General features: G+C 43.2%; 2 protein-coding genes across 4 annotated transcripts in view; one reads left to right on the top strand and one right to left on the bottom strand.

The window, feature by feature from the left end:
• CCDC42 (coiled-coil domain containing 42) overlaps positions 1 to 15120 on the top strand; it is a 176405-nt gene that overhangs the window by 16692 nt on the left and 144593 nt on the right. The window lies entirely within an intron of this gene.
• The window catches only part of MYH10 (myosin heavy chain 10), a 100607-nt gene that overhangs the window by 2447 nt on the left and 83040 nt on the right, over positions 1 to 15120 (bottom strand). For all 3 annotated transcript variants that reach the window (XM_080367433.1, XM_080367435.1, XM_080367434.1), the window contains 16 exons: positions 14229 to 14400; positions 13251 to 13463; positions 12993 to 13137; positions 11390 to 11596; positions 10334 to 10438; positions 9101 to 9253; positions 8081 to 8329; positions 7329 to 7541; positions 6613 to 6825; positions 5148 to 5309; positions 3589 to 3717; positions 2260 to 2348; positions 1895 to 2018; positions 1579 to 1787; positions 601 to 709; positions 63 to 235 (listed from right to left, as the gene is read on the bottom strand). In XM_080367433.1, the coding sequence (XP_080223559.1) occupies positions 63 to 235; positions 601 to 709; positions 1579 to 1787; positions 1895 to 2018; positions 2260 to 2348; positions 3589 to 3717; positions 5148 to 5309; positions 6613 to 6825; positions 7329 to 7541; positions 8081 to 8329; positions 9101 to 9253; positions 10334 to 10438; positions 11390 to 11596; positions 12993 to 13137; positions 13251 to 13463; positions 14229 to 14400 (2665 nt within the window). The remainder of the gene's footprint in view (positions 1 to 62; positions 236 to 600; positions 710 to 1578; positions 1788 to 1894; positions 2019 to 2259; positions 2349 to 3588; positions 3718 to 5147; positions 5310 to 6612; positions 6826 to 7328; positions 7542 to 8080; positions 8330 to 9100; positions 9254 to 10333; positions 10439 to 11389; positions 11597 to 12992; positions 13138 to 13250; positions 13464 to 14228; positions 14401 to 15120) is intronic.

Raw genomic sequence — 15120 nt, 5'->3', positions numbered from 1 at the left:
AGCCTGGGGGCACCCAGGGCCCAGGTAAAGCCCTGCCTGCTGCTGCCGCCGCTGCCGCTTACCTTAGCCTGTTTTTCAGGGTGCTGACCTCCCGGCTCAGGCCCTCATTAGCCTCTGTGGCGTCGTCCAGCTCACGCTGAAGTTTACGTCGAGAAGCATTTGCACGTGTGGCTTCCTCTTCAGCCTCCTCCAGCTGGCGTTTGAGCTGCTTCATTCTGGCATTTGCCTTTTCCATCTAGAACACAAACCCAGGTACTCAGGATTAAACCAGACAGCTGCGACCCCATGACAGGGGGCCAGGTACCACCCCGTCCTCCCCGGTGGTCCCAGCTGGAGAGGAACCATCACCAGCCTCACTGCAGAGTCCAGCCTGGATCCCTGGAACCACCGCTGAGCTCCTGGGCCTGAGAGACCAACAGACCACCGCACCAGAGCTAACACAGGGAGGTTTTGACTGCTGGGAATTACTCCAGTGGTTTAGTCATCAAGATAGATTCCCTTAGATCTTTTCAGTCAAATGCTTCTTAACAAGCCCTTTCTACTCAAAGTCTGGTTTTATTTGCCTTTTCTGAGGAACAGGCCCCAAAAGGTTCCACCTACCTGTTCCTTGTACTGGTCTGCATGTCGACGCTCGTCCTCCACCTGCATGAAGACTTCTTTCAACTTCTTCTCTGTACGACGGACCAATTTGTTAGCAGCTGCTCTTTCCCTAGAATAATCAAAAGCCATAATTTGTCCCAGTACTTGAAGGCTGGGAATGCAAGACCAACCCTTTCTGAAAGGCTCTCGCCTCACTGTGCAACTGATACTCGAGTCCTCTTAACACACCTGCCACCACCGGCAGAACTGACTTGGTTTGAAGTGCGCTGGTGGCTGGCAGCTTTGAAGGCAAGAAGCCTTAGTGCTGGAGCAAAGGAGCACAGAAGGCAGGCAGGGGGGACAGGAGGGTTAAGAAGGCACTTCTTCACAATGAGACTGAACAGAACAGCTTCAAAGTTAACACAGTCCTCCCGCAGAGCCAAAAGCACAAAAAGAATGGAAACAATGATAAGATAATCCACCTTCACATGCTGGGGAGGAACCAGTAAAAAAAACCACCAAAAAATAAAATACTTGGGGGGGCCAAGATGGTGAGGATAGATGGGAAGAGCTCACTGCAGAAAGATTTCTGCAGAGCACAGGATTCACTTCAACCAGCTTAAGCTGTCACACCTAAGCTGTGCTTCCTCTAACCTAAGAGACCAGGTGCCTTAAGGATACGTTGCATCTTCCCTCAGGAAACTTCTGCAGCACCTTACGGATCCTGGGACTACCAGTCAACACATGCACCGGGTTAATTTCAAGAGTTAATTCAGCACTTCCAGTTACAGAGCAAGGAGATTCTGAAACTTTCAAGCGCAGTTACTTTACAGCTGCCTTGTGAAAGCATGTCCCCTAAACGGGTTCCAGATAAGAAACCCTCATGCCTGCGCTGTACACCCACAGCTCAGCCCTACAAAAACTTAAAGCACTGAGGTTTCAGACACTCCACTGACAGAGCAAACACAGGCAAACCATTTTTTTTTTCTCGCCCCTTACTTGGCTTCCTGCTCAAGCTGTTCTTCTAGCTGCACAATCTTGGCTTCTAGAGTAGAAATTGTTGCCTTGAACTTAGACTTCACAGATCCCTCCAGTTCCTGCAGCTTGGCTTTCAGCTCTTTGTTCTGCCTTTCCAGCTGCTGCCGCGCATTTTCACTCTTCTGGGCAGCACTCCGCTCCCCAGCTAGCTCAGAATTAAGCGTGTCAACCTTTCAGATGAGAAGAGCAGGAGATTATTTGGTGCTATTCAGAGCCTCCACTTAACTGCACAATGAAACACAAATTGCCCCTAAGGCACTGCCAACAACAGATTCACCTGCAGCGTCGTCTTTCGGAACCGTTCGTTGAGGAGCTCCATGTTGCTCTGCTCTTCCTCAAGCTCTTCCTCCAGCTGGGCAATGCGAGCTTCCAGCCGGCGCTTCTCATCCAGCAGTGCTGATCTAGAAAAGGCAGTATTTGGGTCAAGACATGTTCAGATGGGATACAAAGCTACCGGTTAGTTTGCTTTGATACTTTAGGTGCTGCAAATTGCCATGAGAAGCTACTGTGTCTGCAATTCTCTTCATAACAAGAAGGAATTTTTATCACGCAGACAGGTCAATACAGCATTTGCAAGCAGACTACTGAGAACTACAGCTGCTGGTGCCTGAAGATGCACAATTAATAGATTTGATGACTCACTTTCCTGAAGCACTGTTTGCAATCTCATCAGCCAACTCATCCCTTTCTTGCTCAGCATGACGACGGGCTCTTTCAGATGCAGCAAACTCCTGTGAAGGTTTAGGAAAAGATTTGTTACAGCATTAGAAATCTCAAAACTTCTGCAAACAATTGAGCCTTCTAATAGCTTCTGGGAGATGCTGTGAAGTGTGATATCCCTGAGCTCTTTTAATGGACAAGCAGAAGAGACAGCTGTAGAAGCTAGCAGGACACACTGTCTTAGTATTTTCCCCCCAAAACTGTCATATGGCTACAGCAGATTTACTTCTTCCTGTCCCTGAAGCGTTCCTTGCACAAAGTTAAGGGGAAAAAAAAATATCTGTGAAAATCAGTGACATTCAAGCCTTAAACAGCAGGAGAAAACCATTCTGTCACATACTCTAATAAACACATTCAGTGTAAAGCGGGCACTACATTTAGCAAAATTTTTTAGGTTCTTACAGAGTACATAGCATGAATGCAAGCAAAGTATACAAAATAAAAGCTTTAGCACAACAGTACGAACAACACTGAATCTCATTATAAAACTGTGTTAATTGGCAGAAACACCCAAGCATTTGATAAGAAGGACAATTAAATGCATTGCAAGTGCAAGGCTGACAAGTTTGCAGTCCACAGAAGAATGACATGGAGAAGCTCTAGTAAGTCATAGGTTATCTGTAAAGGCTCAGTGTAGTGAGAGCTGAGCGACTGCTTCGAGCTTTGGTCTGCAGCTAACACAGAGCACAGAAGAGGCAGGCGCTCACACAAAGCAGCTCTGCTGATGTTTGACCTTGGGGCAGCCCAGAGAGATAACGGGAGATAAGGGATACCTAGCAAGGCTTAGAGCTCTTACATAAACTGCCAGCTACGAGGGAGCACGTGCCCAGCAGAGAAGGGGATGAGGACCTAAGAGGGCAGAGTGAGAAACCTCCGGAGATTTCAATGGGCCACCGAGGTACTGGAGAGGTTGTTAGGTGTTCATATATTTCTAATGCTCGATGTAGTACTGCCACTGTGCGCTGAACCTTTCAGGGACTCTCCAACCACCTTGCAAAGTTTAGTGAGGCCTCAAATCTGTTTAAGCGGTAGTAAAGCTTCCCTACTACCCAGGCAGAGAAGTGAAGTCCAGGCTAAAATGATTCCTACAAAGCCATGAAAGTTCACTGACAACCTGGGGCAGGGAGGGAGAAGAAAGTTCTCCTGGCTCCCATTTCTCTGTTCAACTCACTAGATCGCTTCTTACTTTTTTTACTCTGATCTTCACCTTACCCTAGCAAGGAAACCAAGTTTCTTAGATTTCAATCTCACCTCTTGGAGCTGCAGTATTTCTGCTTCGAGACCTTTGAGCTTCTTTTCACTCTCTTTGGACTGCGCAAAGATCTCGTCTCTGGATGCACGGGCTTCTTCCAGCTCCCGCTGGTAGTCTTTCATCTGAGCCTGCAGTTGCAAAGCAGGGGAAAGAAAAAGCCGTGCATTAGGACAATCACGAGATCTGTTAGCAGTTCTGAAGCATTTTGGCCCTTAAGAGGCAAGGCCTTCCTCCCAAAGCAGCTTCATTCCATTTAAATACATTTTCAGTACTTCATTTCATAGCAAAATTTCACTTTCTCATCTTTCCATCACGCAATTCCTTGTCAGAAATATCACATTATAAGACTTCACCTCATTTATCTGGTATACTTCTTGCGGGAAAAATCTCTGTTAATAAAGAGCTGTTCAGTTTCACTTCTCATGAAACTTATGGAGAGGGTAAAGCTCTTGGCTTGTAAAAAGTTTACTTAAATTGACTGAACCCCCCCCAAACTTATTACAAGTTGTCAAGGTAAGAAACTGTTCTCAGTGCTAAAGTAACGCCCTGTTTTGCACACCTAGAAGCACATATTATTTATGTTTCCCTTAAACGCTGCTGACACAGACTGAGATCTTAATCTGCACAAGTTTGACTTGAGATGCTATGAGTAAGAAAGTCAGAGAAAGTGCACTGAAGTGGTACCTGCATGTTTAGAACACCCACCAGGCAAGAGGCCACTGACTTTGGGTGCTTGTAAGGAAGCGTACAGAGCCCAGGTATGAACTCTCCAGCTGTCCTGCCCTCTGGACCAGAGTACTGCTGGGTACCAGCGTTTCTGGCTTTAACATATGCTCCCTCCTTGCACCCAGGGCTCTGTTCCAGAACTTCCCTCATTCAGCTGAGGTAGGATTCGAAGTAGGGTGGCCAAAGAATAAAGTGGACATGGCAGAAAGGCAATCTAGTTTGCTGCATGCTTCACGTGGTCTTGCCACGGCCTCGCACTCCTGCAGCCTCAGGCCATGGCGCTGACAATTTCTGCCAAAACAGAAGTCTACCAAGCGTTGAGTGTTTTTCTGGGAATGGGAATAAATCCTTGACACAAGGACTGTTTTTTTTCTTGCCAAACTAAAAAGAATGGGCATCTTGGAGCTTTTTAACAGCAAAAATTTACTCCTTTTTCTCTGGAGCATTTTTGGCTGAAAACACCTTAAAAAGTTCAACAACTTGAGGAAGCAGCAGTCAGCAAGAGCTGAGCTCAAATCAGTTAAAAAAAACAAACAAAACCCCCACAAACCACCATAAATTTTAGAAATGGAGCCCGGAAAGCAACACTCAGTAAGTCCTTGTGCAAAGTGTTGAAAAAAAGAAAAAGATGACTCCTGATAGAAGTATATGGGGAACAATCTTGCCAACAAAAGTAGAAGAGGAGTTTTGAGATACTCTATGACATATGTCAGCATAGTCAAGTCTGATAATCCTTTTGCCTTCGAGCTACAAATGTATTTAATGAAAAGCAACACCCTTGACAAGACTGTCACCAGGAGAGAAAGCAGCTCAGCTGCTTAGCTATGCTTACCTGGAGCTTACGTAGCTGTTTGATTGCTTCATCTCGAGCCTTGTTTGCAGCTTCTATCTGACCTTCCAGGTCTTTCAGATCCATCTCCATTTTCTTCTTGGCTGCCACAGCAAGAGCCCTCTGTTTGCGCTCATCTTCCAGTTCTGCCTCCAGCTCTCGCACCTGTGAAATCAAGGCATTTAACAGGCTCAGTTCCAGTAAGGAAGGGAGCGAACAAAGTCCTAACAAAACGGTCAGTGACTCAAAAGGCCTTTGCAGAGCAGAATTAACATTGCTCAATTGGAAGAGGACTAAAGAATGTAAGCTACAGGGGAGGACACTGCAGATGGCAAAAACAAATCCAGAAGCAGATCTCTCTGAACTGACAAAAAGGAAAACAAAGACAGTAACTCAGCATCTGAAGCATTTCATCTGTTCAGCTACTTGGTGATCTGCTTCATGCTCAGCACATCTGCCCACATTTAGGTTATCACTTTCGGATGGATGTCACTAATTCTAATCGAACCACGAAGAGGAGAATAAGAAGTAGAATCACCTCATTTTCTCAAGAAAAAAAAAAAAGAAATAATTCCCTTTGAAACAGCTGTGCTAGTAAAATTTATACTCCAACAACTTTTTTTTTTTTTAAACAAAACAGAAAAGTATCTAAGCAGCAAGCCAACACGAACTAAGCCATACTCAGGCAAAAATAAAACTGAGCAAGAGATATCACAGGTTGCCAACATGAAAGAATGTATTTGATTCTGAAGCAAGCCTCTCTCCTCATGCTAGGTCAAGAGCTCTTGTCCAGTGCAAACCATTTGAATTTTGCATTGCAGTGAATGCCAAAAGCCCGCTAGGCCACGTTTATTTCTAAGGTATCTCTATAACTGCGATTCCCAGTAATTGTACATTTTTGTTTTCTTATGACAAATCTTGGGTGTTTTTTCCCTCAAAGGTAACTGTAATTTAGAACCACCTTCCCTTCCAAGCATGAAATTTTAAAGTTTTTTTTTTTGAGTCTCTTCTGATCTGCTTTGAGCTACTAGAATCCTCAAGTCTGGCAAATCTGGAATCTTTGCTACTATTTTCATTTAGGAAACCATTTACTTCACCACAGTTTTTTTTCAGTCTATCTTTGCATCCTGTACATCGAATTTGTTCCTGTACATCGAATAAGATGGGCGTGAAAGTCCAAATACCATACCCCTGTCCTTGAAACACACCCACGCAGCGATAGCCAAACCTCTGCGCCCAGGCTGAGTGATTTTGGAGGACCACCAGCAGCAGACTAACATTAACAGTTGACCATGGCCAGTCCTTAACAAGACAGAGTCTATTGTTTGTAAAGATCAGTGCTTGGGAATTCTGTAGAATGGGATCTTTACGCAAAGAGTTTTATTTTTCTGGTAGCAAGTTATCACTGAAACCACAGAGCTTTGGCAAAAGACCCTTCTTGCTATGAAGTACAGTAAAACAGACATACTTGTTTAACCAGCATCCTCTTCTTCTCTTCATTCTGTTCATCTCTGGCTTGCAGATCTCTCTCAAACTGGGCTTTCATAGCTTGCATGTTCACCTCCAAACGAAGCTTAGCATCTTCTGTGGCCTGCAGTTCATCTTCCAGTTCCTCAAGCTGAGTCCTCATCTCTTCAACCTGTTGCTCTAAAGTTCTCTTTGACTTCTCCAGTTCATGGACCTAAGCCACAAGCATTAATCAGACCCTCTCCTACAGGTACCTCAACATCAGCAGTTATTAACAGCAAAATAAAACATTATATGAACTCAAGACACTACGTTTTGTGATGCTCCTAACTGGACAATGAATCAGAAGAGGCAGAGCAGCATCTCTAAGTCTGTATTAGAGAACCCAACAAACATCTACGCAGATAGGTAAGCTGTACAGTGTAAAAAGAGAAAAACACAGAGAAAAAGTAGTAGTGAGACAAGCTGTTAAATTTAGCACAGGTGCCACGAGTCGTTTGGCCAGCACTGCTCTCCATGTCTCCATATCTTCTGAAGAAGCCTCATGTTAAAAAAGACCACCCCCTTATTCTGAGCATTCAGGCCTCCAGAATTTTCAGTTATAAATCAGCTTCAAAAAGTTCTGGTTTTGTGTCAAATATACTTCTCCAGCCAGGGAGTTTCCCCGTGTTATTCTCTATGCAGTACATAACAAAACAGGTATGGAAATGTACTTACATTTTTGCCCACATCATCTTTAGAGCTCATTAAGTCTTCCATATCTGCACGCAACTGTTTGTTCTGTCTTTCAAATTCTTCCTTAGCTTCCAGGGCTTCTTCCAAAGCCCTGGCCAGAGACAGTGCTTTGGTTTCCTTCTCCCTTGCTTCTGCTTCAGCACGATCTCTTTCCTCTGCATATCTGGCAGAAATGTTCTTTTCTTCTGCCAGCATCTGAACATAAGAAATAATTAATCCCTCTCATAAGTTGTATAATCAAGTCCTTCCTGCCTCAGGTGTCTTGGTCAATGAAGTGGTTAATGCTTTAAGTTTAATTGGCATTCACAACTGTCTAGTCTCTCAGTCTTGATCAAAGTGCTAGTAAGAAAACAGCTACTCTGGGATGAGATGAGGAAAGCAAGCTACTAATCAAGATTAAGTAAGTTCTAATATTATTATTTTTGTCTTTCAGTCCTCACATCCTTTCTAAGTCTGTCTGAGGGATTACAATAATAATCTCAAGGTTTTGTCCCAATGCAATTTCTTTTTTGTACATAAATAGCTTATTGCTTGATCTAACAAGGCTGAAAGCTGGCCTTTAGCTCACTGAAGTTTTAAGTGGCAAGTTAAGAGTAACAAAGGCCAAGCTGCTCACAAAAATTTACCATTAACCACAGTACCCTAAGTCTTTATACAAGGCTCACTTATGCAGTATTAACAAGATGCCACTTAAAAATCATAGAAAGCACCAAGGTGACAGGAAACTAGACTACCTGATCAAACTTCTTCTGCTTTTTCTCCAAGTTGGACACAATCTGGCGCTGATGATCTAGGTCTACCATCAAGTCATCCAGCTCTTGCTGCAGGCGATTCTTCGTCTTTTCCAGTTTGTCATAAGCCATTGCCTTCTCCTCTAGGCGCTGGCTTAAGGACTCCACGTCCTTCAGTAATTTCTTCTTATTTTCCTCCAAGCCTTCAATGGTTCCCAAGTCATCATCTACCTTTTTCTTAGCATCAGCTAACTGAAATGTAACAAAAGAAAATAATGTTCCTTAGTGAATCATGATAAGGAGAGAAAGGCATCAGGTCCAAAATACAAAACTAGAAACAGATGTTATTACTAGAGCTAAAGTAACACAAAAATTGTGAGCTAGCAGGATACCAAGTAGGAGAAAGTCCTGCCCACTGCAGTTAGTTGTACTGGTCATCACTGCAATGGAGAAACACCACACACTGGTCAGGGTTGGAAGGCACCTGGAGCCCACCCAGCCCACCCCCCTGCTGCAGCAGCTCTCCTAGAGATGCTGCACAGAGCCACGTCCAGGTGGGTTTGAATGTCTCCAGCAAAGGAGACCCCACAGCCTCTCTGGGCAGCCTGTGCCAGGGCTCTGCCACCCTCAAGGTGAAGTTCTTCCTTGTTCAGAAGGAACTTCTTTTGTTGCACCTGCCTCGACCTGCTGGCTATGCTTCAGCTTGTGCACCCCAGGATCCCACTGACCCCTTGGACACCAGGGCACACTGCTGGCCCATGGACAACTTGCTGCCCACCAGCAGTCCCAGGTTCTTCCCCGTAGAGCTGCCTTCCAGCTGGTCAGCCCCAGCCTGTGCTGGTGCGTGGGGTTGTTCCTGCCCAGGTACAGGACCTTACAGGTTACCACAGGAAATTTCATTCTGAAATCTGGTTTAGCACATTAAAAAATGTCATGTAATTTGCACAAGAGGTTTGGCACACCAGTTCATCTCACCTAGAACCGGTAGGCCTTACAGAAGTCCTGCCATTTACAATAGCTTACCTGGGACTGCAAGGCGAGCATCTGTTTCTCCAAGTTCTTCCTGGCCTCCTCTTCCTCTTCCTGCTGCTCTTGCAGGTTGTTCTTCTCCTCTTCTAGCTGCCTAATCCTACTGCTCAGGTTGAGTTTCTGGCGGGTTTCCTCCTGAAGCAGCTCCTGTTACACAAACAGGCATACTGAAGGTTCTGTTTAGCTCACAGTGTGTTAACCGGCCTTAGGCTACCACTTCCCATCACTCTACGTGGAGTTTCAGGTCTGATTATTTTTCTCACAGTGTATTTGTACAAGGACATGCTTATGAAGACCATCTGTAATTGAGGTTTTCAAAAAGGCACTGATAATTCATTTGGGGCACATATAAACCTTTATAAAGTGCATTTCTGATCAGGGAATCCATGCCACTGTCTGTTCTAGAAGTTAACGGATGATACATTTCCATCTTTAAAGGGATGAGCACAGAAGTCACCTTCAAAATTTATTTTTCTTCTTTCAGACAAGCATATAGGGTACCTATTTTAAGTGACCTGGGAAGAATATATAGCAGCAAATCCTGCAATGGCAGCATGCTTCCAAGCTTTGCTGCATTGCTTAAATATGAAGGTCAGTTTAAAGACAGCTGTAATTTGGCCATGGAAACTTCTGCCATAACAGAAACTAATGAAAGGTGTAACCACCATCCCCCTTCTCCCCCAACCTGTTCCTCAGAGACCTCTCCAATTGTGATTAACATTATTCAAGTAGTCACCATTAGTATTTTTATACAGGGCAAAAAAAGAGTGTATTTAAGGGATGGATACCATGCATAAAGCTGCATATTTAACTCAAAACCAAAACCTGGCAGTTTGAACTTAAGCTGTAAGAACTTGAGCTGTCAGGCACAAGGGACAATACCCTGCCTTTTACTTTCATATACCCCAAGGGTCTTTACTTACATTAACATTCTACTTGGAAAAGTGTTTTTGACTTAATTCTTGCCTCCCACAGAGACAAAGATATAAAAGAGAAACCAAAAGGCTACAGTCTATCAAGTAGTGAATCTTAGATAATGAAAAACTGGCTCCACATGTAGCTGAGCGATCACTGTACAACACATTTCACGAGACTTCAGCAGGAAATACAGCTTCTGCCCAAGGGACTTTCCAAACCATGAATGAAAATGTATTTTCTGTTATGCGGTTAGCATTTCAATGAGGGGCAAAGCTTTGGTGCAAAGTTCAAGCTTCACCGCACACGCACCTGCGTATCCTGAAGCTGAGATTCCAAACTAGCCGCGTCCTTGGCAAACTTAATGCCTTTCTTCTCCGCTTCCTCCAGGAGACTTGAGACATTATCCAACTCGTTCTGCAAAGCAAGCAGTCTAAAGGTAATAGCATGCAGCTGACTCACAGCAAAGCTTACATCCCACTGGGAGCTGGAACTGCAGAACACAAAACCTCAAAAAATTCCAAATATAGAAAGACAAACAGTAGATCCCAATAGAGATACACAACAAGCTAGAAATATCAAAGTTTGGCTAGAAACTTCAAGTTGGAAGCCAGTCTTGAATCTGAGCGATGTAACATGAGTTAAACATGCTATTTATCAGAGCACGTCATTCCAGTATCTGCATTCATACTTAAATGTTATCTTTAGTTATAGGACCGTATGTATCTTTTATGGATCCATTGATCCAAGGATTATCAGGATGGCAGCTGGGTTTAAAGCATCACCGCAAGAGAAAAGGCTACTGCCAGGTGCCAACTCTTGCTGGTTTAGGCTATGCTACTTTTACGTACAGTGTGAGACTGCCTGAAAGCTTGCTTCAAAAAGAACTGGGCCATTCCCTTTCTCAAGTATTTTAGCTTGATTTACCTGAAGTACTCATTGCGGTGGTTAAACAGCCATCCCCAATTGCGCTTTGCCTATTTTCACCATTCCCCAGAAAAATGGGCATTTACTTATAATCCTTACCTGCCAAGTTCCCAACTTGGCACAAAAGGAAACCCGTGGCCACCGTCAATCAGTACACTTCTGCTCACAGCTACAAATGCTGAGCTCTTATGGAATCTACTCGATTCCATATCCAAGCCAAAAACCTGTAGGCCAGCTTGGCTACGCAAAGCCTCCTACAGGATTTGGTCTTCAGGGTGGGAAGCCTGTACTTAAAAGCCACTATAATTCTCGCATAGTCCAAGAAGTTCAGGACCTAGCTGCATCTTTGAAAGTAATTTCCCCATGCCATTTCTGCATACGGTTGAGACTTTTCGTTTCTTGCCTATTTTTCAGCAGTTTAGGACTTCCATAAAGCCTTACCTGCAGCTTGTTAGCTTTCTCGGCCAGCTCCACCCTCAGTCTTTCGCCTTCTGTGACCTTAGCAGTTAGCTCTTGTACCTGAGCATCAAGCTTCTTCCTCTTATGTTCAGACTCTGCCTTGACCTGCTGTAGTACCTTCACTTCACAGGCTAACTCCTTGTTGTCGGACTCTAGGCCTTGCTTGTTTTTTTCAAGATTTGCTTTGAACTAGGGAAGACAAAAGGAAAGAAATTCAGAACTTCATTAGATATGAATAAAGTTTTCTGCTAAAAAGTATTCAGTTCAGCGAATCAGATTTATAAGTTCCAAGATAAAACAAGCGCTCAGCAAGTTGTGAGGAAGGAGTGTTTAAAACGCTGCCGTGTAACATTCTGTGTATGTTAGCCAAAGACTAAGTTAATGCAAGTTACTCCACTCTCACATATAACAGGTAACAGTGAGGACCAGAAGGTACTTCTATGAATTCAGCAAGATCTGGGATGTCAGTGCTGTAAAATGACTGTTTGAGTAGCGCTGTAAGTAGGAAGGAATGTGCCCATTAACAGATCAGCATGGCTCATCTCACAGAAATAAAAGGAAAGATATCAACTAAAGCTGCCCTGATTTTAGTAGGCATAGCAGCCTGGAAGTGCATAACAAAGCACTTTTCACCACTGCACTAACATTTGTCAAAACCATTTCTGAAAAAGTAATAATTGGCATAAGGGATGTTTAAGTGCCACTGTTACTATATCACCAGAAATGACATCATCTCATCACAGGATCTTTAAGATTGCACAGTATTTTTCCATCTTTTCATGCTCTTATTGAGAGTATTTAATGAATAAGGAGAAGATATGCCTAAGATATCTTATTTTTCTTAATAAACTGTGATTCCAACTACGTTTCTCACTTAGTAAGGAAGCTTGTGAAGTACTCCCTGCATAAAAATATTATTACAGTATATGAATCGTCCACACGTACATTTGTGAATGACCAAAACCAATTTCACAAACTAAAGAGACCTTTTTTTTGGGCAGCGTTGGAATAATTCTACTTTTGAGCAAGACACTCAAACTACACTGGTAGGAACCCTGCTGTCCAGGTGTGGCTCCTCCTGCCTGCTCTGGTGGTGTCCACCAGAGAACACAACACCGCTGTGCAAACTGGCAAGATGCTCCACAAATATCTAGCACTGGAGGTCACAGAAGCATGAACTTAGGAGCGGCTGAAAGAACTTTTACACTACCTGCACTCACCTGTGAATGCTGACGTTACAGTTACCCTATGTGGAAGCATCCTGCAGTTCACTCATGCAGAGAGCTGCTTTTCACCAAATAAGCACGTGGACCGCTGGAGAATCCCTACTGAAACACTACACGATTTACCTCCAGGTGTGCCACTTCCAAGTCTAATGAACACTTTTCAGACAGATGCCAAGACTGTCTAATAGTTGAAATATATTCAAACCAGCACGATATATTTGATTCAACTGCAATTGTTACACATGTACAGAGGACAACTCAGCTCTGCAGATATCAGGGGAAGGGACCACAATACTTTTGGTACTTATAAAAAGACCCAAAGCAGAAAAGTGCATTTCTGTAATTTATTTTCTTCTCACCCTTTTGGCCTGTTCAAGTTGTTCAGAGAGCTCTTCCAGGGCAGTAGCATGCCTCTGCCTGATTTCCTGGATCTGTGCTTCATGGTTTTTGGTTTCCTCTTCAATCGCTTTCTTCAGTTCAGCCACCTCCTGCTCACGCTTTGTCCTAGAGAAAGCATCAAGGGTTATCAAAATCAACATTTGAGTCTTGCAATTTGTATTCTTGTAAATTAAAGATGAATTTTAATGGTGCCCTCTTACACTGACATATGATCCTACCTCAGCTCTTGCTGTGCTGCAGTGGTATCCAAGGTATCTTCCAGTTCGGTTTTTAAAGCCTCCAACTCTTCACTTAAATCTCTTTTCTGCTTTTCTGCCTTGTTGCGTGATGCCTTCTCAGATTCAAGATCCTCCTGGAGTTCTGCAATTTGAGCCTGCAACTCTCTTATCACTTTCAGTGCATTGTTTTTCTGAACTGCTTCTTCATCACCTCTGTTAAAAAAAGGCACAACAGTTAATGATATTTCATAACTTCAGATCTATTCTCATAACAGTCTAGCACTATTTATTTACATAAATGGCATCTTAACTCTTCCACTAGAATAAAATAAACATTCTAAAACTTCACAGATAGAAAACCACTACTGTTACTCTCAAGATCGTGACAAGCATAGTGCCACAGGTACTACAGGTGCACTATCTGAATGACCAAGCTTTCAAGTTTACATTTAAGTATTCCAATTTTGCAGATCAACACTGTCCCAAAAATGCAGTTTCTAGAATTTTCTCTTGCTGCAAAATTATAGATCGTTACTCAAAAAATACAGAAGGTGTCTGGCTTATATTGTAACATGTGACTGCAAGGACTACCACACAGATCTTGGTAATGTCTGTCCTACCCTGTCACTGAAAGTACTCCATTAAGAGGGCTCACTGAGAATTACATGGTTTTTCCCTCTTGAGCCTGAACTCTGGGAGACTTAAAAAGCTTCCAGAGCACAAACACTATTATACCCAGGTGAAACTTCTTTTTTTGCAGTTTTGTAGAGCAAGGACGTAGATAAAACACTGAATTACTTTTTTTTTTTTTGTCATGTCTACGCAAGGCACAGGTGCCTAGAGATGCTCTAGTACAAACGCAAACTGGCTTCTGCTTTAACATTCCCAGTTCTGATATATCTGCAGTCAAATGAAATTTGGCTGGGAAAGCAGGTTTCTACCACACTTCTGTAGCCATAAGCACCATGGTGCTCTGACCTAGCAAGAGCAGCCTGCAGTTCCTCCTCTTTTTTGGCCAGCTGGATCTTCAGTTCTTCAATCTGGGCTTGCAGCTCAGCTATTTGGTCCTGTAGGTCTGTTGTTTCACCATCAAGTTTTCTTTTAGCTTTTTCTAATTCTTGACGCGTCTTCTCCTCCTTTTTTAAGCGCTCTAAGGAAGCAAAAAATTATATTTATATGCAATTTTTTCTCCTGTCATCCTCGGGAGGTTCAGAGGCAGGGCCTCAGGGTGGCAGAAAAGGCTGGGAAGTTTAATTTATACAGTGCCAGTTCTTTTTCCAGTCTGTAGATGGAAGGCTGACTGGGAAAGGTGAAATAGTGAAGTCGAACTGTGTGATTTAGATACAAGGTCAAGAAAATGTCTGTGACTGGAGAAAGAAGTCTGAAATAAGGGACCAGAAACATAACCTCATCTTGATAGAAAATAAGGAGTGGGATCCAACAGAAGAGCAGTTTGAGCTGCTAGGCCAGATAATCATCACAAATATCAAGATTCAAAAATTATGATCAACTATGGACTGGAAAAAACAATGGCTTGCATAGTTTTGGAAGGGCTAGGCTAGACTCCAAAAGGTCTACTGGAAAATAGTATAGCTTAAAGAAAACTCGGATAAATCATTTTTGCAAGTATTTGTGCCACTAACTCACATCCCATCGATATTTAGCAAGACTCTGCAACCCTGATAACTTCCAGTAATTTACTTGTGTAGCTGAGATACTCCTGCCCTAAGATACTTCTTTGTGAAAATCATTCAGTTATCAGTGTCATAAAAGACATTTAGTTGATCTGCTTGTTTTCCAATTAAGATACTTACTGGCTGCATTGTTTACAGTTAGCTAATGACCAGATATGTAATATATTACAAGTCAC

Source organism: Falco punctatus (genome assembly GCF_963210335.1).
Source record: "Falco punctatus genome assembly, chromosome: 1".
Lineage (NCBI taxonomy): Eukaryota > Metazoa > Chordata > Aves > Falconiformes > Falconidae > Falco > Falco punctatus.
The sequence above is the reverse complement of the archived record's forward strand: the minus strand, read 5'-3'. Positions and strand labels throughout refer to the sequence as shown.